Source organism: Tursiops truncatus, chromosome 2, assembly GCF_011762595.2.
Source record: "Tursiops truncatus isolate mTurTru1 chromosome 2, mTurTru1.mat.Y, whole genome shotgun sequence".
NCBI classification, from domain to species: domain Eukaryota; kingdom Metazoa; phylum Chordata; class Mammalia; order Artiodactyla; family Delphinidae; genus Tursiops; species Tursiops truncatus.
The window spans coordinates 113,319,268-113,343,000 of NC_047035.1; the positions used below are offsets into that span (position 1 = coordinate 113,319,268).

At 47.9% G+C, this 23,733-nt stretch overlaps 2 protein-coding genes across 11 annotated transcripts in view; one reads left to right on the plus strand and one right to left on the minus strand.

The window, feature by feature from the left end:
• The first annotated feature begins 2,703 nt into the window (after window positions 1-2,703).
• NR2E3 (nuclear receptor subfamily 2 group E member 3) lies at window positions 2,704-9,068 on the plus strand. Its single transcript, XM_033852619.2, has 8 exons — window positions 2,704-2,831; window positions 3,384-3,510; window positions 3,673-3,776; window positions 3,865-4,113; window positions 4,232-4,407; window positions 5,276-5,522; window positions 5,774-5,879; window positions 8,936-9,068. Exons 1-8 carry the CDS (start codon window positions 2,738-2,740, stop codon window positions 9,066-9,068), a joined length of 1,236 nt encoding a protein of 411 aa, XP_033708510.1. The 5' UTR covers window positions 2,704-2,737.
• A 6,688-nt stretch (window positions 9,069-15,756) lies between these two features.
• The window catches only part of MYO9A (myosin IXA), a 268,571-nt gene continuing 260,594 nt past the window's right edge, over window positions 15,757-23,733 (minus strand). For all 10 annotated transcript variants that reach the window (XM_033851931.2, XM_033851933.2, XM_033851934.2 and 7 more), the window contains 3 exons: window positions 21,407-21,609; window positions 19,226-19,368; window positions 15,757-18,547 (listed from right to left, as the gene is read on the minus strand). In XM_033851931.2, the coding sequence (XP_033707822.1) occupies window positions 18,084-18,547; window positions 19,226-19,368; window positions 21,407-21,609 (810 nt within the window). In that variant the 3' untranslated portion in view covers window positions 15,757-18,083. The remainder of the gene's footprint in view (window positions 18,548-19,225; window positions 19,369-21,406; window positions 21,610-23,733) is intronic.

Below are 23,733 nucleotides of genomic sequence, written 5' to 3' on the forward strand. Positions count from 1 at the left end.
TTCCTACAAACCCCTTAGCTCTGTCTCCTTCTCCTCTCAGCCCAGGGCTCTGCTTCCAGGTCCTCCCCACCAGCACCACCAACCCAGGGCCATCTGCTGTCCCTTCGTGTGGAATGACTCTGGCCAAAGGCGCCAGCTACCTCCTGTTGCTAAAGCCTAGCAGAGCGACTGCTCAGACTCTTCTTGGAGTGCACCGTGGTACAAAGCGGGAGTCTGGGAATCAGACACAAGTTTGAAACCCCCATCTCCATCCCCAACCTCCTCCACCACTCTGTAGCTGTGTGGCCTGAAGGGAATTGCTTAACCTCTCTGAGACTCAATTTCCTGATCTGTGAGTTGAGGGTAATAATGATAACTCCTTATAGGGATGCTGTGGGGCTTGGATATATTGCCAGCATTTGTGGAAGCACTCTTCTTGCTTACTTTCTCATCCTTATTATTGGGGATACAAACGACCTCAAAGGACACTTGACCTGGTGGATGCCTCCATCCTTGAATCCTCCCCCAGCCTTTGCTCCCATGACCCACGCCATCCCGATTTTCCCTCTTAGCTCCTCTGCCAGCGGATCCCCCTCAGCCCAGGCTTCCAGGACTAGAGGCCGTCAGCTCAGCCTTGGGCACTTTCCTACCGCACAGGGTGCCCCAGGCTGTCTCTCAATCCCGGGGCTTCAGGGAGCATCTCTTTGCGGAGAAGTTGGGGATGGGTTGGTTGGGGGCGTGTGGAGTTGGTCCGGGGGTATCTGTGGGTGGAAGCTCGGGGCAGAGACGGAGGCAAGGATCTGATGTGAAGTGGTCGTGGAAGCCGCAAAGGTGTGCAAGTTTACCCAAGCGGGGAGAGTGGAAAGGTCTGCTGGGGCCCTGGAGGTGCTCAGGAGTTCAGAGCGGGAGGAAGACAGTTAAGATAGTTCCAGAAGAATGGAAGAGATGAGCTTCGGGAAGGAGGGATGGGTCAATCGAGTTCAAGGAGACGCCCTTGGATTTGGAGGTTAGCTGGAGCAAGACACCTTGGCCATGGAAGGTCCCGAGGGCCTGCCCATCAGCAGAGTGGTGAGGGCGAGGACAGAGGCAGAGAAGCCCAGGTGAGGGGCCTCAGCTCAGTGGCCTCGATCTTCTGAGGCCCCAGAAAGCGGATTACCCTGCAAAGCCCCTCAAGCTGACTTTCCAAATCCCCAGTAGTGCTTCTCTGTCACAGGGAGGGTTAACCCCACTTACAGAAGGGCACTGCACCGCCCCCTCTGTCCCCTTAACTCCATGATTCCTTCCAGAAGTTTCACACTGTCCCTCCTCTCCCTCAGGCTCTAAGGCTGGGCCAAGCCCTGCCCCAGGCTCACCCAGAGGTGAGCCCAGTTCTGCTGAGGATGTGTGGTCCCCTCCAGACCAACATGGGCCTTTCTGCGGCGGCCTGGGCGTGGGGTGGGAATGGGGATGGGGGCCAAGGGGTCGGGAAAGGAATGGCTGTTTGCCAAGGCTTCCTCTGGGATCTTCTCCACAGCCCTGAGAGGCAATCAGAATAACAGCCCCCATCATTTATTACATGCCTACTAAGTGCTAAGTGCCAGGCCCTGGAATGCTTTGAGGATCATCTGACTTAGCTTCCCCAGCTACCCTCCAAGGCAGGTACTTCTGTCACCCCTTTTTACTGGAGACTGAAGCTCAGACGGGTTAAAGCACTTGCTCAGGGACGTGTGGCTGGCTGTGAGGCAGCAGGGATTTGAACTTGGGTCTGTCTTGGCTGTCTCCAACCACCCTCGGGGTCAAAGGAAACACAAACGCCTCCTCCCACCTCCTCAGCTCAGAACCGTCACTGGGTTCGAGCTGGGAAGACTGGATCTGGGGACACTAAGGGACCAGCCTGCCTGCAACTGTGAGGACAAGTCAGGGAAGGGCTGGGAGGCCGCCTGAGAGCCCATAGCCAGGCTCAGGGGCTGTGTCCTCACCCCCTCCAGTCCTGCAGGAGACCCTCCACGGGGGGCCCAGACCCCACCTGCAAGGCGGCCTCAGACCCTACCTTGGACCCATTTCCACATGCGATGGGAGCTGCCTCTGTGCTGGGCGTCTGGGGGCTGCTAGCCTTCCAGGAGTGCCCCGACCCTCAAATCCTGGGCCCCAAGCCATCCCTTATGAAGGGATTAGGTGAGAAGCGCCGGGGCAGAGAGCAGTGCCCACAGTGAGCACCCTGTATGTGGAGCCACACCCAGGCACACACACATCTCAGCCACACACTTGTCCCCAGACCCCTATGGTCCCGGGGCCAGTGGAGTCCACACCTCCCTCCACGATTTGATCAGCTTGAGAGCACAGGGACCCGGAGACGCTGAGCATCCTGGGAGCCGGTGTGGGCGCAGCAGGCCCGAGCGGCTCCCGGGGGCACCTTGGTAATGCTGCAGGTGTGGCTGGTTGATCCCCTGCGGAGACAGTAAAGATTAAGAGGATCATAAGCTGCCTCCAGTGCTGCCCCGGGAGAAATCCCCCCAAGCCAGAGCTGCTGCTCTGAGGGGAAGTTGGGGCAGCTCCTGAGTTTAGACAGAGGGGCCAGGAGGCAGGAGCACAGAGAGGAGCGACAAGGAGACAGAGACAGAGGGAGAAGTAGAGATAGACAAGAGACGGGGGCACCGACAGAGAGACAGAGGATCAGAGAGGGAGGCAGAGGCTGGGCCCGGCTCAGCGATCCTGAGGCCTCTTAGGCAGGAAGGCGGAGGCTGCCCTGGGACCAGCCAGGACCAGGCCGACAGCGCCCATGAGCTCCAACATGGCTGCGGCGGCGCCAACAGCTGTGCCTGCCTCCAGGAAGGAGTCTCCAGGCAGGTGGGGCCTGGGGGAGGAGCTGACAGGTATGGCTTTCCTGGACGTAGGAGGGTCTGGACCCTTGGAGAGTGGAGTGTGGGTCAGAGGTTTGCAGGGACCGTGAAAGGAGCCGGAGCGACTCAGACCGAGCCCCAAGGACTGTGGGCAAGTGTGAGGGAACCTGCTGGCAAACCCAGAATCCTAGAAACACGGGGATCAGACAGGACAGCTGAGCGGATGGGGGAGGAAAGGAGAGAGAAGGGCCCTCAGGGGGTGGGAGCAGAGGTCCGTAGCAGTGGTGCCAAGATTGCTTTTTTGCATGAAGGAGCCTGAAGCCACCTGCAGAGAGAGGGAACGGGAGGTGGGGCAGAGAGTGTCCTCTTGTTGAGAACTGGCCATGGAGAGAGAAGGGGGAGGAGGAGGGCTGAGGGGGTGTGATACGCGAGACACTCTTCCAGATGGGAGAGACACAGGCGTGTCTAAAGGCGGGTGGACGCTGAGGACGAGGAAGCAAGGAGGGCGTAGGGGCCCCTGAGGAGACGGGAGGGGGGATGTGAGCAGCCCTGGGCCAGTCCCCACCCAGCGCGGCTGCCCCTCAGGCGCAGGGCCCTCGCTCCAGTGCCGCGTGTGTGGGGACAGCAGCAGCGGGAAGCACTACGGCATCTACGCCTGCAACGGCTGCAGCGGCTTCTTCAAGAGGAGCGTGAGGCGGCGGCTCATCTACAGGTGAGGCGGGGCAGCGCCCCGCCGCCCTCCAGCCCCTGAAGGGGCCTGGGAGGGACGGAGGACATTCAGGGAAGAAGGAGCTGTGGCAAACATGTCCGAAACCCCCGGCCCAGGGCCTGGGCGGGACCCTGACTCCCTGGGGGGGTTCCCCTCCGCCCACAGGTGCCAGGTGGGGGCAGGGATGTGCCCGGTGGACAAGGCCCACCGCAACCAGTGCCAGGCCTGCCGGCTGAAGAAGTGCTTGCAGGCGGGCATGAACCAGGACGGTGAGTCGGGAGACCACCCGGAGAGGCGTGGCGGAAGAGAAGGGGGCGTGCGACCCGTGGGGCGTCCTAACCCTCCCTGTCTCCCCAGCCGTGCAGAATGAGCGCCAGCCACGAAGCACCGCCCAGGTCCGAATGGACCGCGTGGAGTCAGACACGGAGCCCTGGCTGGAGCCCCTGGTGGCTCCCCCGACCCCAGCGGGGCCCAGCCCGCGGGGCCCTACACCTGTGTCTGCAGCCAGAGCCCTGGGGCCCCGGGCCCTCACACCTCCAGGCCACCACCACTTCATGGCCAGCCTGATAACGGCCGAAACCTGCACTAAGCTGGAGCCGGAGGATGGTAAGTGGGAGGAGAGCTGAGCTCCCGGGTCCTGCCTTCATCCCACACCTGGGCCCCTGAGGAGCCCCTGCCGCCTACCTCGGAGCAGGGGCTGATGCACAGCCTCCTCCTCCAACAGCTGATGAGAATATTGATGTCACCAGCAATGACCCCGAGTTCCCCTCGTCCCCATACTCCTCCTCCTCCCCCTGGGGCCTGGACAGCATCCATGAGACGTCAGCTCGCCTCCTCTTCATGGCTGTCAAGTGGGCCAAGAACCTGCCCGTGTTCTCCAACCTGCCCTTCCGGGATCAGGTATACCCGTCAGGGGGCTCACAAGAGTCCGCCGGGCTGGGGGCACATACCTCCTTGTGCAGGTGATGATTGGCGGTGCATGTGGCTTGGGGATGGTGACGGCTGGGGACACCCATGCCTCAGAGTCAGTGATGGTCAGGGACACCAGTCTCAGGGATCTGACTCTCTGGGCAGCAATGATGGTCAGGGTCATCACCCAGGGGAAAGTGATGGCCAGGGACACACGGGGACCAGGGATTTGAAGACAGTGTCTGTGCCCCTCTGGGTCTTCTTTCCTCCTAGACAAGCCCTCGGGCCCTACAGATGCTCTGTTTGTCACAGGGTGGTCTGCACACCCTAAACAGCATCAGTGGGCAAACCTGGGCTCCCTTGGAACACAAATGCCCCTGACTTCAGGGCTTGCATTTCAGCCCTGCCTCTTCTCCGCTAGACCAGCCCTCTGGGCTTCTCATGAGCGAGGGGACCTGTCATGACAGATCCAGGAAGAGAGGCACACTGAGAATCTGAGTCCTCAGCCAGTGGCTTGGATGAAGCAGCTCAGAAGCCAGGCTGAGGATGCCTAACTTAGGATGCTGGTGGGGAGTCCCTGAGGCTACCCAGCTTCTCACAGCTCCAGGATTTCCTGTGTGTCCCACTTGCAGCTTTGGATGGAGCCCACAGAGTATCTTGAAGCTGAGGCATCTGGGCCAGATGGTGCCAAGTCCCAGAGCTCTGGAGCCCTGGTTGATGTCAGGCAGAGGTCAGAATGTTCTGGGCACCCGGGACCAGCCCTTCGTTTCCTAGGACACCCGAGAAGGTGGCAGAGGTTCCAGGCTGAGCCAGAGGAGCTGTGTATCAGTCATAACCCTCGCCCTCTCTCTGGGCACAGGTGATCCTGCTGGAAGAGGCATGGAGTGAACTCTTCCTCCTCGGAGCCATCCAGTGGTCTCTGCCCCTGGACAGCTGCCCCCTGCTGGCCCCGCCTGAGGCCTCTGCTGGTGGCAGCTCTCAGGGCCGGCTGGCACTGGCCAGTGCAGAGACTCGAATCCTGCAGGAAACCATTTCAAGGTTCCGGGCACTGGCGGTGGACCCCACGGAGTTCGCCTGCATGAAGGCCCTGGTCCTCTTCAAACCAGGTAGCTGAGTCTTTGCCCAAGCCTTAGAGGAGAGTGGTTGGGGGTGAAGAAAGGGACTTCTGGTGACTTCCTTCTGCCTCTCACTTTCCCTCCATGGCCCCACATAGACGCAGATGTGTGCAGACTTCTTCCCTGGGGGCAGGAGGGGATGGATGGCTGCAGGGCTGGGCTCACGCCTCCTGAGGCCCTGGCTGACTGTGACGGGGGAGGAGGGGCTGAGAGAGAAGCTCACTGCTGCCGCTTCTCTCCAGAAACGCGGGGCCTGAAGGATCCTGAGCATGTGGAGGCCTTGCAGGACCAGTCCCAGGTGATGCTGAGCCAGCACAGCAAGGCCCACCATCCCAGCCAGCCTGTGAGGTGACCCGCGCACGTGCCTCCCTGCCCATCTCTCCCTTCATCTCGCCATCCCCCTGCCCACCTCTCTGACACCATCTCAGGGCTGCACTGTTTAGACGGCACAAGGGTCTCAGTACAACCGGCCCGTGGCTGACACCTACTGAGTGCCAGGCACAGCACCAGGCCCGGGAGTAGGGACCAAAATGTGCATAAGGCAAACTTGCTGTCTCCTAGGGGTGCCCAGCACAGTGACCACGCTGCAGTTGAGGGCTGGTCTTGAGGGCTGCATGTGTCTGCAGGAGACAGAGACCCACTGGGAGATGGGGTGCCAAGCAGAGCTGGAGGCAGGGCTGGACTTGGAGGAAGGATAAGGTGTATAAGGAGAGAAATCATCATTCACCAAGGTGGGGAGAGAGAGAGAGGCGAATATGCATGTGTTCTTAGGTCAGGAGCCCAGTTTGGAAGGTATAAGAGATCGCTGCCACTGAGAAGGTGGCAGGCTAAGCCAGAATGGCTCTCTGGCATCAGCCTGTGCAGGCCAGCCAAAGGCCAAATCTGATCTGCTAGGCAGAGAGGAGCCACTGCAGGCTTTTGAGCGGGAGAGTGTTGTACACAGAGCTGGGCTTCATGCAGGGGCATGGCAGTGAGTACAGAGCATCCAACCAGGGAGGGAAGCAGACATTGCCATGATCCAGGGGAGCCGTGGAGTTTCTGCTCTTTGGGAGTGGAAAGGCAATGACAGATGCGGGAGCCACTGGGAGATGGGATGGGTCAGACTTGGCACTTGAGTGGATATAAGGAACGAGGGGAAGAAGAGCTATTTGGGAGACGAGGTAGTCAAGAAATAAAAAGGAAAGTCAGGAGGAAAAGAGTTTTGAGGGAACATGAGGCCTGTTGGAGGTGCAGCGGGACATCTGACAGGGATGCATTTGCACAAGCCGTGTGCATGGACAATAGCCCTGCCCTGGCTGGGTTTGGAGGACAGTGGCTGCCAGCTGAGACTGTGATTGCAGCGATAGTGGGGCAGGAGCCAGTGCTCTGGGACTGCCCGGCTCGCCCCGGCACCAGCAGATCCAACGGAGCTTCAGCAAGATTGGACCACTTGGACTCCAGGAACCTATTGGCTATTTTAGACCATATTTTCTGCATTCTCTTGGGCCCCCAGCAGTTCTCTCTGAAGAAGTAAGCTAACACGGGCACCCTCGAATCCCCTGTAATCTGAGAAATCATCTAAAGAAGAGGTAATTTTCTTTTAGAAAGAGTCAAAGGTATAAGGACTATACCCATCACACAGAAAGATTTCTGCTATTGGTGAGCATAGGTAGAACGTGTCCCTAAGGCTCAACACAGCACCCTAAGAACAGTCATCACAGACATTCAGGCACCAGTGGCCCTCCTTCACCAGGTTTCTGTTGGGCTCAGCTCCCAGAGATGTCTGGGCATATTGGTTTTGTGTCAAATTTCAAAATTCTGATTAACACTTCCTTTGCCACTCCTACTGGAGTTGGTTCAGTATCAACTACAGGCAGAAACTGAGTGCTGAGCAAGTGATTTGGGGTTCTCTAAGCCAGCGTGTTTCAGTTTTTAAAAACTGCAACACCCAGGAAGAAATGCAATTTCCATCATAACCCAATAACACACAGACCCTGAAACAAAGTTCCCCCAAATAATACCTGCCCTCACTTTGAATGATTTACTCTGATATTTCTGTTTAAATTATTTAAATTGTTTATTGTTTAAAAAGGCTGGTTGTGACCCACTTCTGGCAGTTTGAAAAACAATTTCTCTACTTGGCTTTATAGTTACTCCTTCCTGACACTGATTAGATCAGAAAAGCAGAAGGGAGGGTTGCCCGACTGCTCAGTGCCACCAGCTTGGCTCTTACAAGAGAAAGAAAGCCCTTGGTTTGGAAAAACAGGTTCAGTAGGTCATTGGGAGGTGGAAAGACTTCCTGTAGACCTCCGTGGTAGAAGCTGAGTGTGGAGCTGCCCCAATTTGATGTGGCCTCCTTGACACTGGGCACTGACCCCAGCTGTCAGTCCTCCCACCCAAGGAGGGTCTAATGCCCCTCCCCGTCTCTTGGAGCTTCACCATCCACGTTCTCAGCACTGGGGACCCCTGCCTTGGCAAATGCTTCTTATTTAAAACTACAATTACTCCTTTTCTGGATGAGTATCTCAGCCACAAAAATTAAGTTTCGATTGCAGAACATTTTCACTAATGGCTAGCTACTCTATCATCCTAGGTGGCTTACAGAGGGCAATTTATATATATATATATATATATATATATATATGTGTGTGTGTATATATATATATATATATATATGTATATATATATATATATACATATATATATATATATATATATATATATATGTTTTGGCCGTGCCACGCGGCTTGTGGGATCTTAGTTCCCCAACCAGGGATTGAACCCAGGCCGCATGAGTGAAAGCGCCAAGTCCTAACCACTTGACCCCCAGGAAATTCCCAGGAATTTATATTCTTATTCAAATATATATGGTATTAATCATCATGTAATTATAATCATTATATTCAGTTAATAATATATTCACATGTACTATTAATATAAATAACTTCTCGGGCTTCCCTGGTGGCGCAGTGGTTGAGAGTCCGCCTGCCGATGCAGGGGACACGGGTTCGTGTCCCGGTCTGGGAAGATCCCACATGCCGCGGAACGGCTGGGCCCATGAACCATGGCTGCTGAGCCTGTGTGTCCGGAGCCTGTGCTCTGCAACGGGCAAAAAAAAAAAAAAAAAAAAAAAAAATATATATATATATATATATATATATAACTTCTCACTTTATAATCTTTACACATAATAAACGATATTTATTCACTATTTTCATCACACTCCTCAACTAAAGATTGGAGGAGGGCCACAGTGGGTCAGGGGTAGGTGAATGGGGCCTTTCCTCTAAGCTCCTCCTTACTCGCCCTGGGCGCCAGTCATCTCCCCTCTCCTTCCCCTTCTGCCTCTCCTGGGATGGCACTGTCCCTAGGACTCGGGCTCAGAAGCTGATAACCAAACTGATGGTGTCCTCTATCCTGTTCAGGTTTGGGAAACTGCTCCTGCTCCTACCGGCTTTGAGGTTTATTACTTCTGAACGTGTTGAGCTCCTCTTTTTCCGCAAGACCATAGGAAATACTCCAATGGAGAAGCTCCTTTGTGATATGTTCAAAAACTAGTGGAGGTGGAAATAAAATGGGTGCAACCACTTTGGAAAACAATCTACTGAAGCTAAACATCTGCCTGCCCTTTGATTCAGCAACTGTACCCGTAGGTATGTGTACCTAGCAGAAATGTTCACCAAAAGATAGGACAAGAATGTTCATAGCAGCTTTTTTCATAATAGCTCCAAACTGTACAATGACAATAGGATGGATTAATAAATTGTGGTACATTCATAAAATGGAAAACAGCAATAAAAAGGAATGAACCATCAATATTATGTGGCAACATGGATAAATTTCACAGATGTAAACGTTGAACAAAAGCATCCAGGCACCAGTTCTGCTTATACAAAGTTCAAGAACAGGCAAGACTAACCAATGGTGGTAGAAGCTGGAATAGTGGTTACCTCCGCGGCAGGGGTTGGGGTTGATTGGAAAGGGGCCTGAGGGAGCTTTCTGATGTGCTACAAATGTTCTTTATTTTGATCCGGGTGGTGGTTTCGTAAATTTATCCATTCATAAAAATTAATTGAGCCATGCACTTAAGATTTGTGCAATTTACTGTATTGTTAGACCTCAAAAAAAAAAAAAGTGAAAAAACAAAAACAGGAAGACAATGTGGCCAAGGTTCTCCCTTTGAAGACACTGAAAGAGTGAGTACAGGGTCTCGAATTCCATCTGGTTTTGCCACTCCGAGTCATAGTCCAGGTGCCACAAAGCCAAGCCCAGTGAAAAATCTCCCAGAGGATTCAACAACCCAGCTTCTCTCTAGATGGCATCCCACCACCCCATGGCTTCTCCCCATCTTTCTCTTCCTCATCCTTCCTCACCTCTCTGTAAACAAAGGTGAGCTCCATGCAACTCGACTCAAGGCAGCCACAGGCACTTTTTGTGAAGGGGAATCTCCATCACTTCTTTTTTTTTTTTTTAAATAAATTTATTTATTTAATTTTGGCTGCGTTGGGTCTTCATTGCTGCGCGAGGGCTTTCTCTAGTTGCGGCGAGCGGGGGCTACTATTCATTGCGGTGCGTGGGCATCTCATCGTGGCGGCTTCTCTGGTTATGGAGCAGGGGCTGTAGGTGTGCGGGCTTCAGCTTCAGTAGTTGTGGCACGCACGCTCAGTAGTTGTGGCACAAGGGCTTAGTTGCTCCACAGCATGTGGGATCTTCCTGAACCAAGGATCGAACCCCTATCCCCTGCATTGGCAGGTGGGTTCTTAACCACTGCGCCACCAGGGAAGTCCCTCCATCACTTTTTTAAAAAATAAATTTATTTCATTTATTTTATTTTTGGCTGTGTTGGGTCTTCACTGCTGCGCTCGGGCTTTCTCTAGGTGCGACGAGTGTGGGCTTCTCATTGCGGTGGCTTCTCTTGTTGCAGAGCACGGGCTCTAAGCGTGCTGGCACGCAGGCCCCGTAGTTGTGGCTCGCGGGCTCTAGAGTGCAGGCTCAGCAGTTGTGGCACACGGCCTTAGTTGCTCCGCAGCATGTGGGATCTTCCCGAACCAGGGCTTGAACCCGTGTCCCCTGCATTGGCAGGCGGATCCTTAACCACTGCACCACCAGGGAAGCCCCCCCCCGACCCCCGCTCCGCATGACTTCTTAATTCCTTATGGAAAGATGAAGTTCAGACAAATCTCTTCCTTTTCAAAGACAGATCCAGAAGACCTAGAAAATAATAATTTATAAAATATTAACGTATCTCAGGCACTTGATACACCAGGCAGTGAACTGAGCACTGAATGTGTATTGTTATTTAACCATCAGATTAATCTGACAGGGGGACCAGTCATCCCATTTATAGTTGAAAAAAGCTGAGGCTCAGAGAGGACACAAACCTTGGTATGACTCCGTTTAACCCTGGCACTGTCTCCCCACTTTGTCCCTCCGCCCCTGCAATCAGCAGAACAATTCCGTTGCATTTTCTGCCTTCAAAGAAGAAATGCTTAAAGCCAAGAAGAAAAAGGTCATGTGAGAAATCTGTGAAATCCTAGGGGTTCCCTGCCCTTTGGCCTGTATATGAATTCTCCTAGTTATCCAGAGATGTCTGGCCGTGATGGAGGAAGGATGGTTCAGAACACTCTGCTCTGGAAATGACAATAGCTAGACTGGTGCCCAGAGAAGAAAGAATATGGCAAATACTGCCCAGCTGAAGCCCTTCCCACCTAAGCACTCAAACTAAAGACCCTTGATCTTCTAAAAGCATCAGACTTGCCTCAGTTATTTGGGTCATTTAATGTCTATAATGCCATTATACTCTCCAATTTCTTTGACCAAATAGGCCCTGAACATTATCCTGCAGTCTTGCTTTGGGGAACGTAAGGCTGCAAAGGCAGCCTGCTGAAGTTCACAGGCTAGTCTCTGGGAGGTGTGAGCACAGCAATTCTACATTGAGAAAGAGATTGGGATCTTCAGGAAGAAGTCTTGGAGAATTAGAGGAGGTACATAATCTGAATTATCTGCTGCCAACCTGGCATCCATAGCCCCCCCCACCCCGCCCCGCCCCTCTTAAGGTCTTGTCTTCATTGCAGAGATGCCAGGAGGTACATTTCCCAGGATCCTCTTCCCCTATGGTTTGCTAATGGAAGGGAGGCACTCACGTGAGATTTGTAAAGTAAATGAGGAGCCATTATTCTCTGGAGGCAGTTGCAGCCGTGTGTGTGGGAACACGGAGATTTCACAGCAGCCTTCTTTAGAGTTGCAGGAGCTTCCAGGCAAACTCTAGAGAACTTCAGAACTTTTGGTTCAGATCTGCTGGCTTTCTGGACCATCTGTGGGAGCTTTCTCTCATCTGTTTCCCCAGTTCTTCCAAAGTTTGTTAAGCCCCTAATACCTATATTAAGTCCTTCACACCTGAAATATACTAAGTGGCCTCTGTTTTCCTCCTAATACAGCTCTCAGTTGATCCCAAGATTTATTCAACCTTTTGCTGTAAATTGGCCCCATGAAACTCAAATGGGTTACAGCTCTGTTTCACTGCACTTAGGGCTCTTGCTAGGGGAGGGGATACTACGGAAACTCCCTTCAGCCCTCAACGCCAGAAATGTCTCTGGCTATGAAACACACAGGGGAAGACCCTGTGGTACTATCTGGGCCTTTCTTCTCAACTGCAGTTTTCAGACTTGTGAGACACTTATCCTCCTCCGCCCTTAAGGGAGTATTTAAAGGTAGGAAGGACAGAGAAAGGCTCAAAGATGCCAAGGAGCACCCATTCAAATTCATAAGTATAATCTGATAGGGGAAGCCAGATATTGCAGATGACTAGTCTGCATCTGGTGGACACCGCTGGTTTTCCCCACTAGGATGCAAGCTCCATGGGGGTGGGAGCTTTGATCACCAACGTACCTCCGCCACCTAGGACAGTGCCCGTGGGTGTGGGTGCTCAGTCAATACTTGTTGAATGAATGGCCACACAGAACTGAGAAGTGACATACTCCTCGGAGTCCGAGATGCCTCACAAGATTCAACAGACGTTACATGTGTCTTATCCATATTCATGGTTATGTCCCTGGCTCTAAGATGCTGTACTGCTATCCAATCTAGGAGACAGAACAAGTTTTTAAAAAGCAAAGCTCTAGTCTGCATCTCCTTACAGCTTTCTGCTCTTATCTTTATGATCAGAAAGGTTTGTTGTGGATCCAGCAATCACAGGGGCAACTTTTAAAAATGGCATTACTAGGTTTTATTTAGCCAATTAAGGAAATCTTAGTCCACTATTTTGTTGTAATGTGAATTTAATGCAAAATGTAAATGTAAACTTGATGTAAAAAGAAATGTGAAGGATGATCTCAGAATTTTAAAAATTTTAAATTTGACATTAGGGGAAAATTGATCACAATTAATTTTTTTTCAATTCCACCTTAGACTTGGTTTGGCATTTGAGAACCCCTGATCTCATTCGGCCCTCTCATCCAAAATGTTAAGTGTGGGCACCTTTTGTTAGGTGCTGAGGATCTAAGAGTCAGCAAGATAGGCTCTTTTCTTGCCTTGGGAAGCTAACATCAAAGTTTTTTGATGCCACAAATACTGGGAGCTGTTGAGAACACAAGACATCTAAGCCAGTTCAAGGAGGAAGAGGACATTTCCAAGTAGAACTGCTTTTTACACTGAGACCTGAGAGTCAGTAAGAGTTATCCGGAGAAGTAAACCAGGGGGAGAGACCCCATTCCAGACAGAGGGCAAATGACTTTCCCAAAGTCATGCAGTGCAGGGCAGAACAAAAAGGATACACTAGGGCCCTCTATTAGCAGCTATTGCTACTTCTTCATGGCCTTTTTGGTGAGGATCCTCAATGTAGATTTATTGCCTTCCCTGCCCGCCTACCTCTAAATGGATTAAATGAAGTCTTGACAGCTTAGCATCCATTACAGAAAACTCACAGCTTGAATATCACCTTCACTTGAACTCTACTGAGTTCCAATAATTACCACCTCTGTACTTTGAAAATTTGGGGGCTCAGCCCTTTCCTTAAAAAAAACATCACTTTAACAAAAATCATTGCTCTTCCTTGGGTTCAGGTTGGAGTGAGTTGGGGTGGGAGCCAGGATGGTCAGAAAACAAACCACACGTATTGCTGCTTCTGGAAGCTTTGTTCTTTAATGAGCCATGGAGTGATCTGTTCATCAAGCTGCTCTTGTGTAGCCATACAGTGCATATTTTGAGTGACACAAACTCTACTTTATACAAATGATGTCCCCCTCCCTCCCGCCAAAAAAAGATGAAAAAGAAAAAAAGGAAATCACAAAGTGCGTGTTGATTGCATCAGGAATGTCATCAGTTCTGTGGGTGAGACAAATCATTCTTCGTATAGAATTATTCTGTTAAACAGTAAAATGATATTATATTTCACAGGATATGTCCTTTTACAATACATAGTCTTTTATAAATTTACACTCAGCATACTTATAAATTACTTTCAATCCATTAAAATAATATAATACTAATCTGTAGTGCACACCTTTCCCTTAGTAAACACAATTACTTGCTCAAAAGGTGCAACTTTTATATGACCTAACAGGGCTGATAAATAGGCATTAAGTATGGATGGAGAGCAAGGTAATAGACCCCTTGGTGGGGCTTTTGAAAACAGTTTCAACCAAGAGACCAACAAGACCTAAAAGACCCACCTCCACAATCACTGTTTTGCCCTTTACCACCAAATCAAATGTGGGAGTGGTTCCAGAGAAAAGTGGTTAATAGTATTTTAGGGGCACAGACAGAGGACTCCCACAAATACCAAGGAATTTTACTACAAGGCTAGCGTGGTTTTGGGGGACAGTGCCAACTGTCACAAAATTATGGGCAGACAAACACATCTGTCAACACAGAATGATGTTGTCCAGCTCCCCACCAAGGGGGAGAAAATAGGGAGAGAGAAGGATGAGCAAAGCCGTCTGGACTTTGTTTCTTCTTAAAACTCTCTTAGCTTTAAACACATCCTGAGAATACTTTCTTCTCTCTGGTTCACCAAAGTGCTTGTGAAAGGTACACATTCATTATAGTTAAAAAACCATGGCCCACAGGCACTAAAGTGGGCCTGCAGAACCTTGCTGGACCTCCTCTCTTCAGCATGCTTCTGGAACCCTGTCTTTGACAGTGAAAACAATCCTATTGTTGTTGTGATGGAAGACAGAAATCTCCACTAACCCCCCAGCAAGGTAAGAGCTGTAGCTGGTTTCCAAAGCATGAGAAGGTGGGGCTCTTGTATCCCACCCCCTAACCCCAGGTCCCTCTGCCTCTACAAGGCTCATACTGAGCTGTATCTCCTTTGTCTTTCAGAAGCCAAGAGTGGCAAAATAATTAAAATAGCAGGAAGTATAAAGCGCATTACAAACTCAGCATGTCACCTTCCTAAATCCTTCCTGTATTTGCTTCACTTTGTGACACACAATGCACACTTCTCTGCTTCCATTACATTTTCCATGATAAGGGATACGTTGGCTTTAATTGGGAGAATTAAAAATCCAGGCTGTGTTTGGGGCTGGGAACGTGTGATAAGAAGAGAATGCTCTGCATATTAGAGTATGGGCTTCAAATGAGGGGTTGCCCCACTGCTGCTATGCAGGGATTTCCTTTGAGGCATTTGAGATCAAAGAAAATGAGCAGAGAAGCAATAGTAAACACAAATTTGACACATACTAAGGTTAAATATCTCAATCATAAGTGATTGTAATGCAGCAGCGGTCCCCACCCTTTTTGGCACCAGGGACTGGTTTTATGGGAGACAACTTTTCCACAGACAGGGGGCGGGGGGTGGGGGGGGAGGGGAGATGGTTCAGGCGATGATGCGAGCGATGGGGAGCGGCTGTAAATACAGATGAAGCTTCGTTCGCTCACCTGCCACTCACCTCCTGCTGTGCAGCCCAGTTCCTAACAGGCCCCGAGACCGGTACCGGTCTGCAGCCCAGGGATTGGGGACCCCTGGTAATACAGCATCGCCTTGTGGTAACGTAACTTTAACCATGGGGAGGACCAGTTAAATCAAAGGGAAGGAGATACAGCACTTGGTTCTGACAGTATTTTAGAGTTATGGCTTCATCTCTTTCCCAGGCCAACAATGCCTGTTATGTTATGAGAACAACGGCTTGCTTTCCTTCAAAGGGAGGGTCCCACATTTGCTCTCCATTCTTATAATTGCATGGATCTCCCTACCCCCACCCTCCATTCTGGCAGCTTGTTAAATGACTAGATATCCACAAATCTAGCAACTGAAAAACAAATATTTATTTAATTTTATCCAATTTCAGGTTTTAGGTCCCTGAGAAAAATTATAAAGTCTCTTAACATCCATCGCCTGGTTCCTATAAAGTGACCTACATGAGTAGTTTTTTAACTGCCAAAAACTTACTTTGCAAAACAACAGCAACAAAACAAAAACTCCACAAAGATTCAGAGGGGAGGCCACGTGCCAAGATGTGTTTCCCAGGCCATTTCCGTGGGCCAAAGAAAACTATTCAACAGGGCTAATCTCTTTTTTTTTTGTATGGTATTTAAACAATGTTCTGGAGCAAGTGGAGAGTAGTAGTTAGTGCCAGCTGAAAACCACCCTCCCAAGAATAATGGGACAGACTGCGCCGGGCACGGGGACTGGGGCACCCACGCTGACACACCATGCTGAGGGGTTGGGTTTTATTCTAGGAGACTCTCAAGTTCAGATTTTTAAAGGCTTTACCTTTGTTACTCCTCAGGACAGCATGAACAAGGTGGCAGATGTTTGCAGGATATAAAATCTAACATTTACTTACTAACCATCACCATTCTGGAGATTTAAAAAGATTCCTTTCCCGAGGTCATTTCTGAACCCAAACCAGAGAGAGGTAAGCCTCCTGCTACCTGTAGCTGCCACTCAGAATGATGTTCCATGTCTGGCCTCTGGGGCTCAACGATAACCAAGGAGGCAGTGGCATGAGGTTCAGTGTTGTGTAACAGGAGAGACTCTGCCTTGACAAAAGTCTTAATATTTCTATAACTTCACATCAAATAAGTATGAAAAAGAAGAATAACCAAAATTCAGGTTACAGATGGTAAAGGCTCTTTTTTAGAACAGTGCATGTGGTAGTTAGACAAGATGCATTTAGTAACTTTAAAAAAACATTTTCACATACTTATCTCAAGAAAGGGTATCATGTTTCATTTTCCATATATTATAAATAGGCAAAAACAGATTTCTAATCCCACAAATGCTAAGAAGCTTAAAATGCTTTCATAACTCAGGTATATGGAGACACCCAGTGGTGAGAAAAATGGTCTGACTTTTCCCTCAACCCAGGGATGAGTGGCTCTCACCATCACGTCCAATGGCCCCTAATCTGTGGGAAGAAATTCCATGGGGAGCAAGGTAGCATAAGGTTAAAAAGAAATATGCATACTATACATATATATATTTACAGTAAACTTCAGTAACCAGAATATTAACAAAAATAGCTTCAAGTAGTCCTTGATTTTTTTTTTCTTCTATTTAATACTGATGGTCTGAGGAAAAGAAGATAAAAGTTAGATGGGTCATATTAAAAACTTTTCTCTTTTTTTTTTGGCAGCTTTCTGTAACACTTATTCATGCAGTGCTGTGTGTGAATGTTTGGGGAGAAGTGATTAAATGGTCACATTATTTGTCTGAGCTCGTGGTGGAAATCCACCAGCAGATAAATAGGTTCATAAACCATCTTCAGTTTAATCTACACAAAGAGAAAAGCCTGGATGGATTAGCATGAAACCCTCACGTTTAGGGTTCACCAGGTCTCTGGGACATTTAAAAAATATTAGAGGAACCTGATCCTAGAATCAGGGGCTATAAGAACAGTATAGCTACTGAAATTTCAGGCCATGCAATATATTTGGCAGGAACTAACCAGGAGTTAAACCAGCATTGATTATTATGACATCAAACATCACCAAAAGCAAAACAGGTATTCTCCTCTTCACTGTGTAACCACAGATGTCTGAGACATGCTCTGATGGCTTAATGGAGACAACTGCTTTTTCACTTTCCCCAGAATATAACATGGAGTGTTTTTCAAAAATCTTAAAATAGAGGGCTTAGGCTTTTTGTTTATAAATCCTTGGAAAAAAATTATATTCTACCCCAGCTCCTAACTATCCCAAAATAAACCCAAAGGATTTCACTTTCATGGTTAAGAAAGATTTATATGTTTTCTTCAAATGTCAGAAATCAGTGGGTCCCTCCAGCCCACAATGTCCCCCCAGTTCCACACTCACCTCTGGGAAGGGGAAAGAGGAGGGAGGAGAGGCAACTACAAAGACCTCCACAACTGACCCAAATCCCCAGGCCCTGGTTGCTTTGTTTAGTCAAATCTCTAGTCAAATACAGCAGCCAAGGCACAACTGGCACCATCCCTAGCAGGCTTCAAAGAGGCCTTTCCGCTTCGGCAGGAGGACCAGGAATTCAGCACACAAGGTCTTGGTTGTATGCTTGGGCGAGAGGCAGGACCACAATTAGGATGAATATTGTGGACCAGGTGATGAGGCCCCAAAGATGAGATGTAGCCATGAAGGGACAACACATCTGCCAGTTCAGACCATAAACTCATTATTTCCAAAGAGAGCTAGCTGTTGGGTAGAGCTGCAGTCTGGGTCCACAGTTTTCCTGCGGCCAGACACAACTGTCCCCTCTGGGGTCTCTTTGGTTTTCTGAGGTGAGTTTTTCACATTCTTTAATTTTTGTTTGCCCTTTTCAGGGTTGAAGGTTCCTCTGCTGATGAATTGAGGCTTGTCTTCTAGGGACTTGGTCTGGCCCAATGGCCCTTCCATTCCCAGGGCCTCGCCAGCTGAGGAAGCTCGGTAGAATGGAGATTTGGAATAAATTTGAAATCGTCTTCTGGTCCCATGAGAAGATGCAGTGCTAGACGAACATAAAGAAGAGACTGAAGAGTCCACTGAATCCAGTGAGTCTTGCTGCTTTTTTAGCTGCTTCCGCAACTTGCCTGAAGGTTCAGACTTGCCAGCTGCCTTCAGGGAGATAAGGGCTACGCTTCTCTCTAGTGTAAGAAAGAGACCGAAGCTGTAAATGGCAGTTCCCTCTGAAACAAATCGTCGTGTGATGAAGAGGTGTCACTGTCCACATGTGAAAGTGGGTGGGCTAAGATCTGGAGGGTCCAGGTCGACCTACTTTGTGCACAGACACGACTCGAGAAGAGCTCACCACCCATTTCTACACCACCCATATCATTTCAGAATCAACCCCAAGGAAGTCTGGAGTTGGACTATGGCATCAGAAGAGGCCTACAACCGTCCCTATCATTTAAAAAACTGCCAGGATATGTAGTCAATTCCACATCTCGCTGAAACACGCTAGGCAGTTAAAGACCTTGTTTGGTACAGTCCCATCTCACAGCAGGGCTCAGCTCCTGCTACCCACCCTTAGAAAATGGATCGTGGGTCAGTAAGACACAGAAACTGTGACTGTTGCCTTTTCTCTGTGGTAAATATAGAGAAAACATCAAACTGCAAAAGTAACGCCTTACATTGAAGGCTTGGTCTGATGAACAATTTGTATAGAAGCTTCACAAAATTGGTATATTTCAACTCTTTAGGACTTTGTCACTTTTTCATGTAAACTCAAGGCCTTCTTGAAAGGGACTTTGTCTTCACTTGGGAATCCTTATTCCTTCTTTGCAAAACAAATCTGGAGTCTTTGGTCTAACATGTTCATTTACCTGATTTCTCAGCGATGGCACCTTCAGACTCGATATTCAAATTTTCAGAGCTATCAGCAGTCCCTATGGAGGCCTCAGACTCAAGGGTTTCATCATCAGAGGCACGGGGTTCCAGTACAAGCATCTCAAAAGTTAGCTCTTCCCTGTAAGATACAATCAAGAAACGCAATATCATTTGATAAGAAACGGAAGGAAGACAACAGGAAAAAAGACCTTCCGTGAAAATCAGGAATTGAGGTAGCAAAAATAGTCACATTTCTTACTGTTCCTTTCCAGGGTGGTGATAAGGACCTGAAAGCACAGTCACAGTGAAGGCTAAAGACAGCAAAGGCTGGGACCTATAACAGGGCTAAGCATGAGGTAGAGAAAGATGCTGAAGCTACGAGACCTTCTGGTAAAATGAACTCTGGGCTGGTAATCAGGAGATGATTCTAAACTCACTCTAAACTCATTCATAATATATCAGGAAAGTACTTTTCCTCTCTCTGGACCTCAACTTTCTCATACACAAAACAAAGAGATTAAACTAGATAGTCTCTAGGATTCCTTCCAGCACTTAAACTATTTTCTACAAAATTTTATTCGCTGGTTACAGACTATATCCTCTACCTTGACCAAGGAGAGACCTCTAGGTCTCCTAGATGAAGTAAAACACTGACTGACCTTTTCTGTCCTTTGAAGCCCTTGCCATCTCCACGTAAGAGTATTCTCTACTCCTCCTCATCAGTCACCCACCTACCTCTCAGTCATGCCCCCTCATTCCCTGACGTCTTTGGTACTTGGCTCCTAATCTCGCTTTCTCACTACTGCCTGACACCACCCTGATCTATTTCAATCCACATCTTTGTGAAAGCTCACATTAATACTCTAAAACCAAAGTTCCTTTACGTCTGCAACTCCTAACAACCTCTCCTCCACTTTATATAGGCAATTTTCTCCAATGGGCAGATCCTAGAGTTTGTCAATCCAATCCTCCACTCTGTCCACAATCTACTTATCCTTCCAACTGCAACTCTGTTTTTCATCGAGTCTCCTCCCTTTCAGAGCCCTTGTAGCTTCCCTTCCACTCTACCTAGCTTTAAATTATTCATCCTTTAATACCTCCAACATCTAGCTTGAGATTCATGGACAATCTTTTCAAGGACAGTCTCACCAGCAACTCATTACTGCATTTACAACTGTCATAAGCAGTGTGCATTCATACCTCTAAGACTAGGCTCATATGTTTTCCTTTCTCTGGAAAGACTTTTCACCTTCCTAGAAAATTCCTATTCACCCTTCAATACTTCCAATACCATTTTCATCAAAACTGAATTAGGTCCTCTTTTCAGATCATTTTTATATCAAATAGCTAGCCCCTGGTCAAAGTAGACCACTTTTGCCTTACCATGTTCAGCACACCTGAGCCCTAGCTGCCTTTTCTAGCTTGCCCAAATTCTAGATTCAATCCTGACAGGCAAAAAAGTACTTTAACAGACTCATAACCTCTCATGAATCAAGCTCTCAGACCTAGGATTCTGGGATCCTGGGAAATCAGGAACAAAAATCCCCTTAAAACATAAGAGTCATCATTGTCAACCAAAACCACTGCACAGTACCTTCAGGGAGAACCATGGGATGTTCACATTATCCCAAAGATGTAGGGATACCCACTCCTGCTCCAGTGATGGTAGAGGTCACAGAGCGGCTTATGTGTTGCCTAAATTGCAACCAATTTACCTACCTAGTATCCCAGCACCCACTAGAGTTGCTGCCTTACCCTGACCAGCCAGGTGCTGGCCCCATGGCTATGTTGATCTTCAGATAATAACCTTCCTTTATGGAGTGCTGAATAATCTTAGCCTGAGAATCCTTATTCCTTCTTTTTAAGACAAATCTGTTCACCAAGACTGGTGACCTGTTAGGGATCTTGGCTAAGACTGACACACCCTGTCCCAGTCAACATCTCCAGAATCATCACTGTAGCAGCTACAGTTTGGTCTCCCAGCTCACAGAGCAACCTTCCTTGAGGTGACAACTTTCACATTGCTACCTGAGTACAGGCAACATGTCTTTGTCATCTCCACATCCCCTATATCCCTAACCTAGTGCTTGACTCACAATAAGGAAGAATAAGAAAAGGACAGAAGGAAGGAAATGAAAACAGATAACTAGTCGCTCCCTTTCCCCCTGGAAACTCACTTTTCTTTCTGCAGGTTCTCAATCTGCTCAGTCAGGACTCTCTCCTCCTGCTGCATAGCTGCTTGCTGCTGTTCTGTGATGTCAGCCTCCAGCGCTGCCTCACTAGTCAAGGTCTCTTCTGGGACATCAGACATGGAGGGCAACCGAACTACAACAGGAGACGACGGGCATGGATAGTTTCCTCGACGAAGACGCCCCTTCCCCTGCAAAGAAAAATATGTGTTAAAAGGTAAACTGAGTGACTGATCAGTTTTACTTGGCCCAGTTAGGATAACAAGTGTACTACTTCCATCACACCTGGTGAATGGTAGGAATAAGCAGAAACATTCTGTGAGACCTAAGATATTTAGTGAGATACCATCCATCGAACACATTTAGGTTATGCATTTTCTTGCAAGAGCACTGGAAAATGGGTACGTTGGTGGGTGGGAGTGTAAGAACACACTGTGTACTGAGACAAGATTCTTCTTTTAATCTAAGCTGCATTCCCTCCAAACTAAATATCCACACATGGCTATTTAAATTAATTAATTAAAATAAAATGGGGGGTAACGGGGGGAGGGATAAATTGGGAGATTAGGATTGACACTACTATATGTAAAATAGATAACTAATAAGGACCTCCTGTATAGCACAGGGAACTCTACTCAATACTCCGTAATGGCCTGCATGGGAAAAGAATCTAAAAAAGTGGATATATGTATATGTATAACTGATTCACTTTGCTGTACACCTGAAACTAACACAGTATTGTAAATCAACTATACTCCAATAAAATTTTTTTAAAAATTAAACAGAAGTAAAAATTTAGTTCTGCGTTCACACTAGCCAGATTTCAAAAGCTCAACAGCCACAGGTGGCTAGTGACTACCATATTGAACAGTGCAGATTTAGAACATTTCCATCAACAAAGAAAGTTCTGATGGACAACACTGCTCTATAACTTTAACCTTGGAATATACAGTCTCTCTAGGAAGACTATAGAAACAGGTCCTAAAACTCAGTTTTATTTTTTTAAAAAAGTCATTTATATATTACAGGGTGTTAGTGAGAGATATTCTCTAAGAACAACTCAAGAAACTTCTTTCTTGAGATCAGAGGGGGAAAAAAATCTCATTGTTTTAACTGGTTACCTTGCACAGAACTTTCACTTCTGATAATGGCAGACTAGGTATTTAAAATTAAACCTCCTGCTGAGAACAACTGGACCAAACATAAAAAACCCAACATATTCTTGAAGGCACCAGAGAGCTAACAAGGTAGACCAAGATGAGGCTAGCCCAGCATTCAGGGCTAATTTAAATTTAAGAAGAGGTGGATGAGAGTCTGAGCAGAGTTTTGACAGACTACAGCAGGAGTCAGCAAATTATGGCCCCTGGGCCAAATCTGTCCTTGTGCCTGATTTTGTAAATAAAGCTTTACTGAAATGCCTTCATGCTCATTAATTCACGCACTGTCTATGGCTCTTCTGCAGAATAATGGTAGCACTGATGGTTGCAAGAGATTGTATGGTCCACAACGCCTCAAGTATTTACTCTCTGGTCCTTTACAGAAAAAGTTTGCCAACCTCTGGGGTAAAGAATAATAGTCCAGACCCAGGCAAGGGTGTGGGCTGCAGTGGGCTCCATTCCCATCCATGCCTGATGCTGGGACCCCTAAGGTTTGCATCCTAGATATAAGTGTAAGTTGAAATTATTATGGTCCTTGCAGATACTGAAGCCTAGCTTCAAGTCTTTTGAATGGTTCAGAAAATTGTAATCCCTAAAATTGGATTAAAGTAACCCCAGTTTGCTAGTACCCTAGGACCTGGCAGAAGAAATGAAAACACTATCTGGAGGAAAGTAACATCATCTCAGGTTTCAAAATATTTTTACAAATAATTTTTAAAAATACTATGTCTCACACACAACAAAAGGCAACCAAGCACAAAAGGAGACAAGACAATGTAAATGAAAACCAATAAAAACAACAGAAACCTTCAATGACACCAGATATTGTTGCTCTCAGAACAGACTTAAAATAGCCATGCTGAAGGAAAGAGATAGAAAGACATAGTTGAATTAGTGGACCAGAAGTTAGGTCAGAAGAAAATACAAAGAATCAAGCAGAGAAAACAAAACAAAACAAAACATTTTCTAGAAAAATTGAGAAAAGTTGATAGAAGAACACAATAAAAAGATCTACCATATACAAAAAGATTACCAGGAGAGAAGAGAGATCCTGTAGAAGAAATAACAAAAAGATAATGGCAGAACATTTTTCAAAACTAATTAAAGATATCAACCTACTGACTAAAGAAAGCCTTTGACCTCTAGGAAAGATAAATA

Bases quoted from the DNA above. Each gene is read 5' to 3' on its own strand.
- NR2E3 (XM_033852619.2), top strand. From the start codon at position 2,738: ATGAGCTCCAACATGGCTGCGGCGGCGCCAACAGCTGTGCCTGCCTCC. The intron at 3,777-3,864 runs GTGAGTCGGGAG...CTGTCTCCCCAG, and splicing joins GGCGGGCATGAACCAGGACG to CCGTGCAGAATGAGCGCCAG. The intron at 5,523-5,773 runs GTAGCTGAGTCT...GCTTCTCTCCAG, and splicing joins CCTGGTCCTCTTCAAACCAG to AAACGCGGGGCCTGAAGGAT.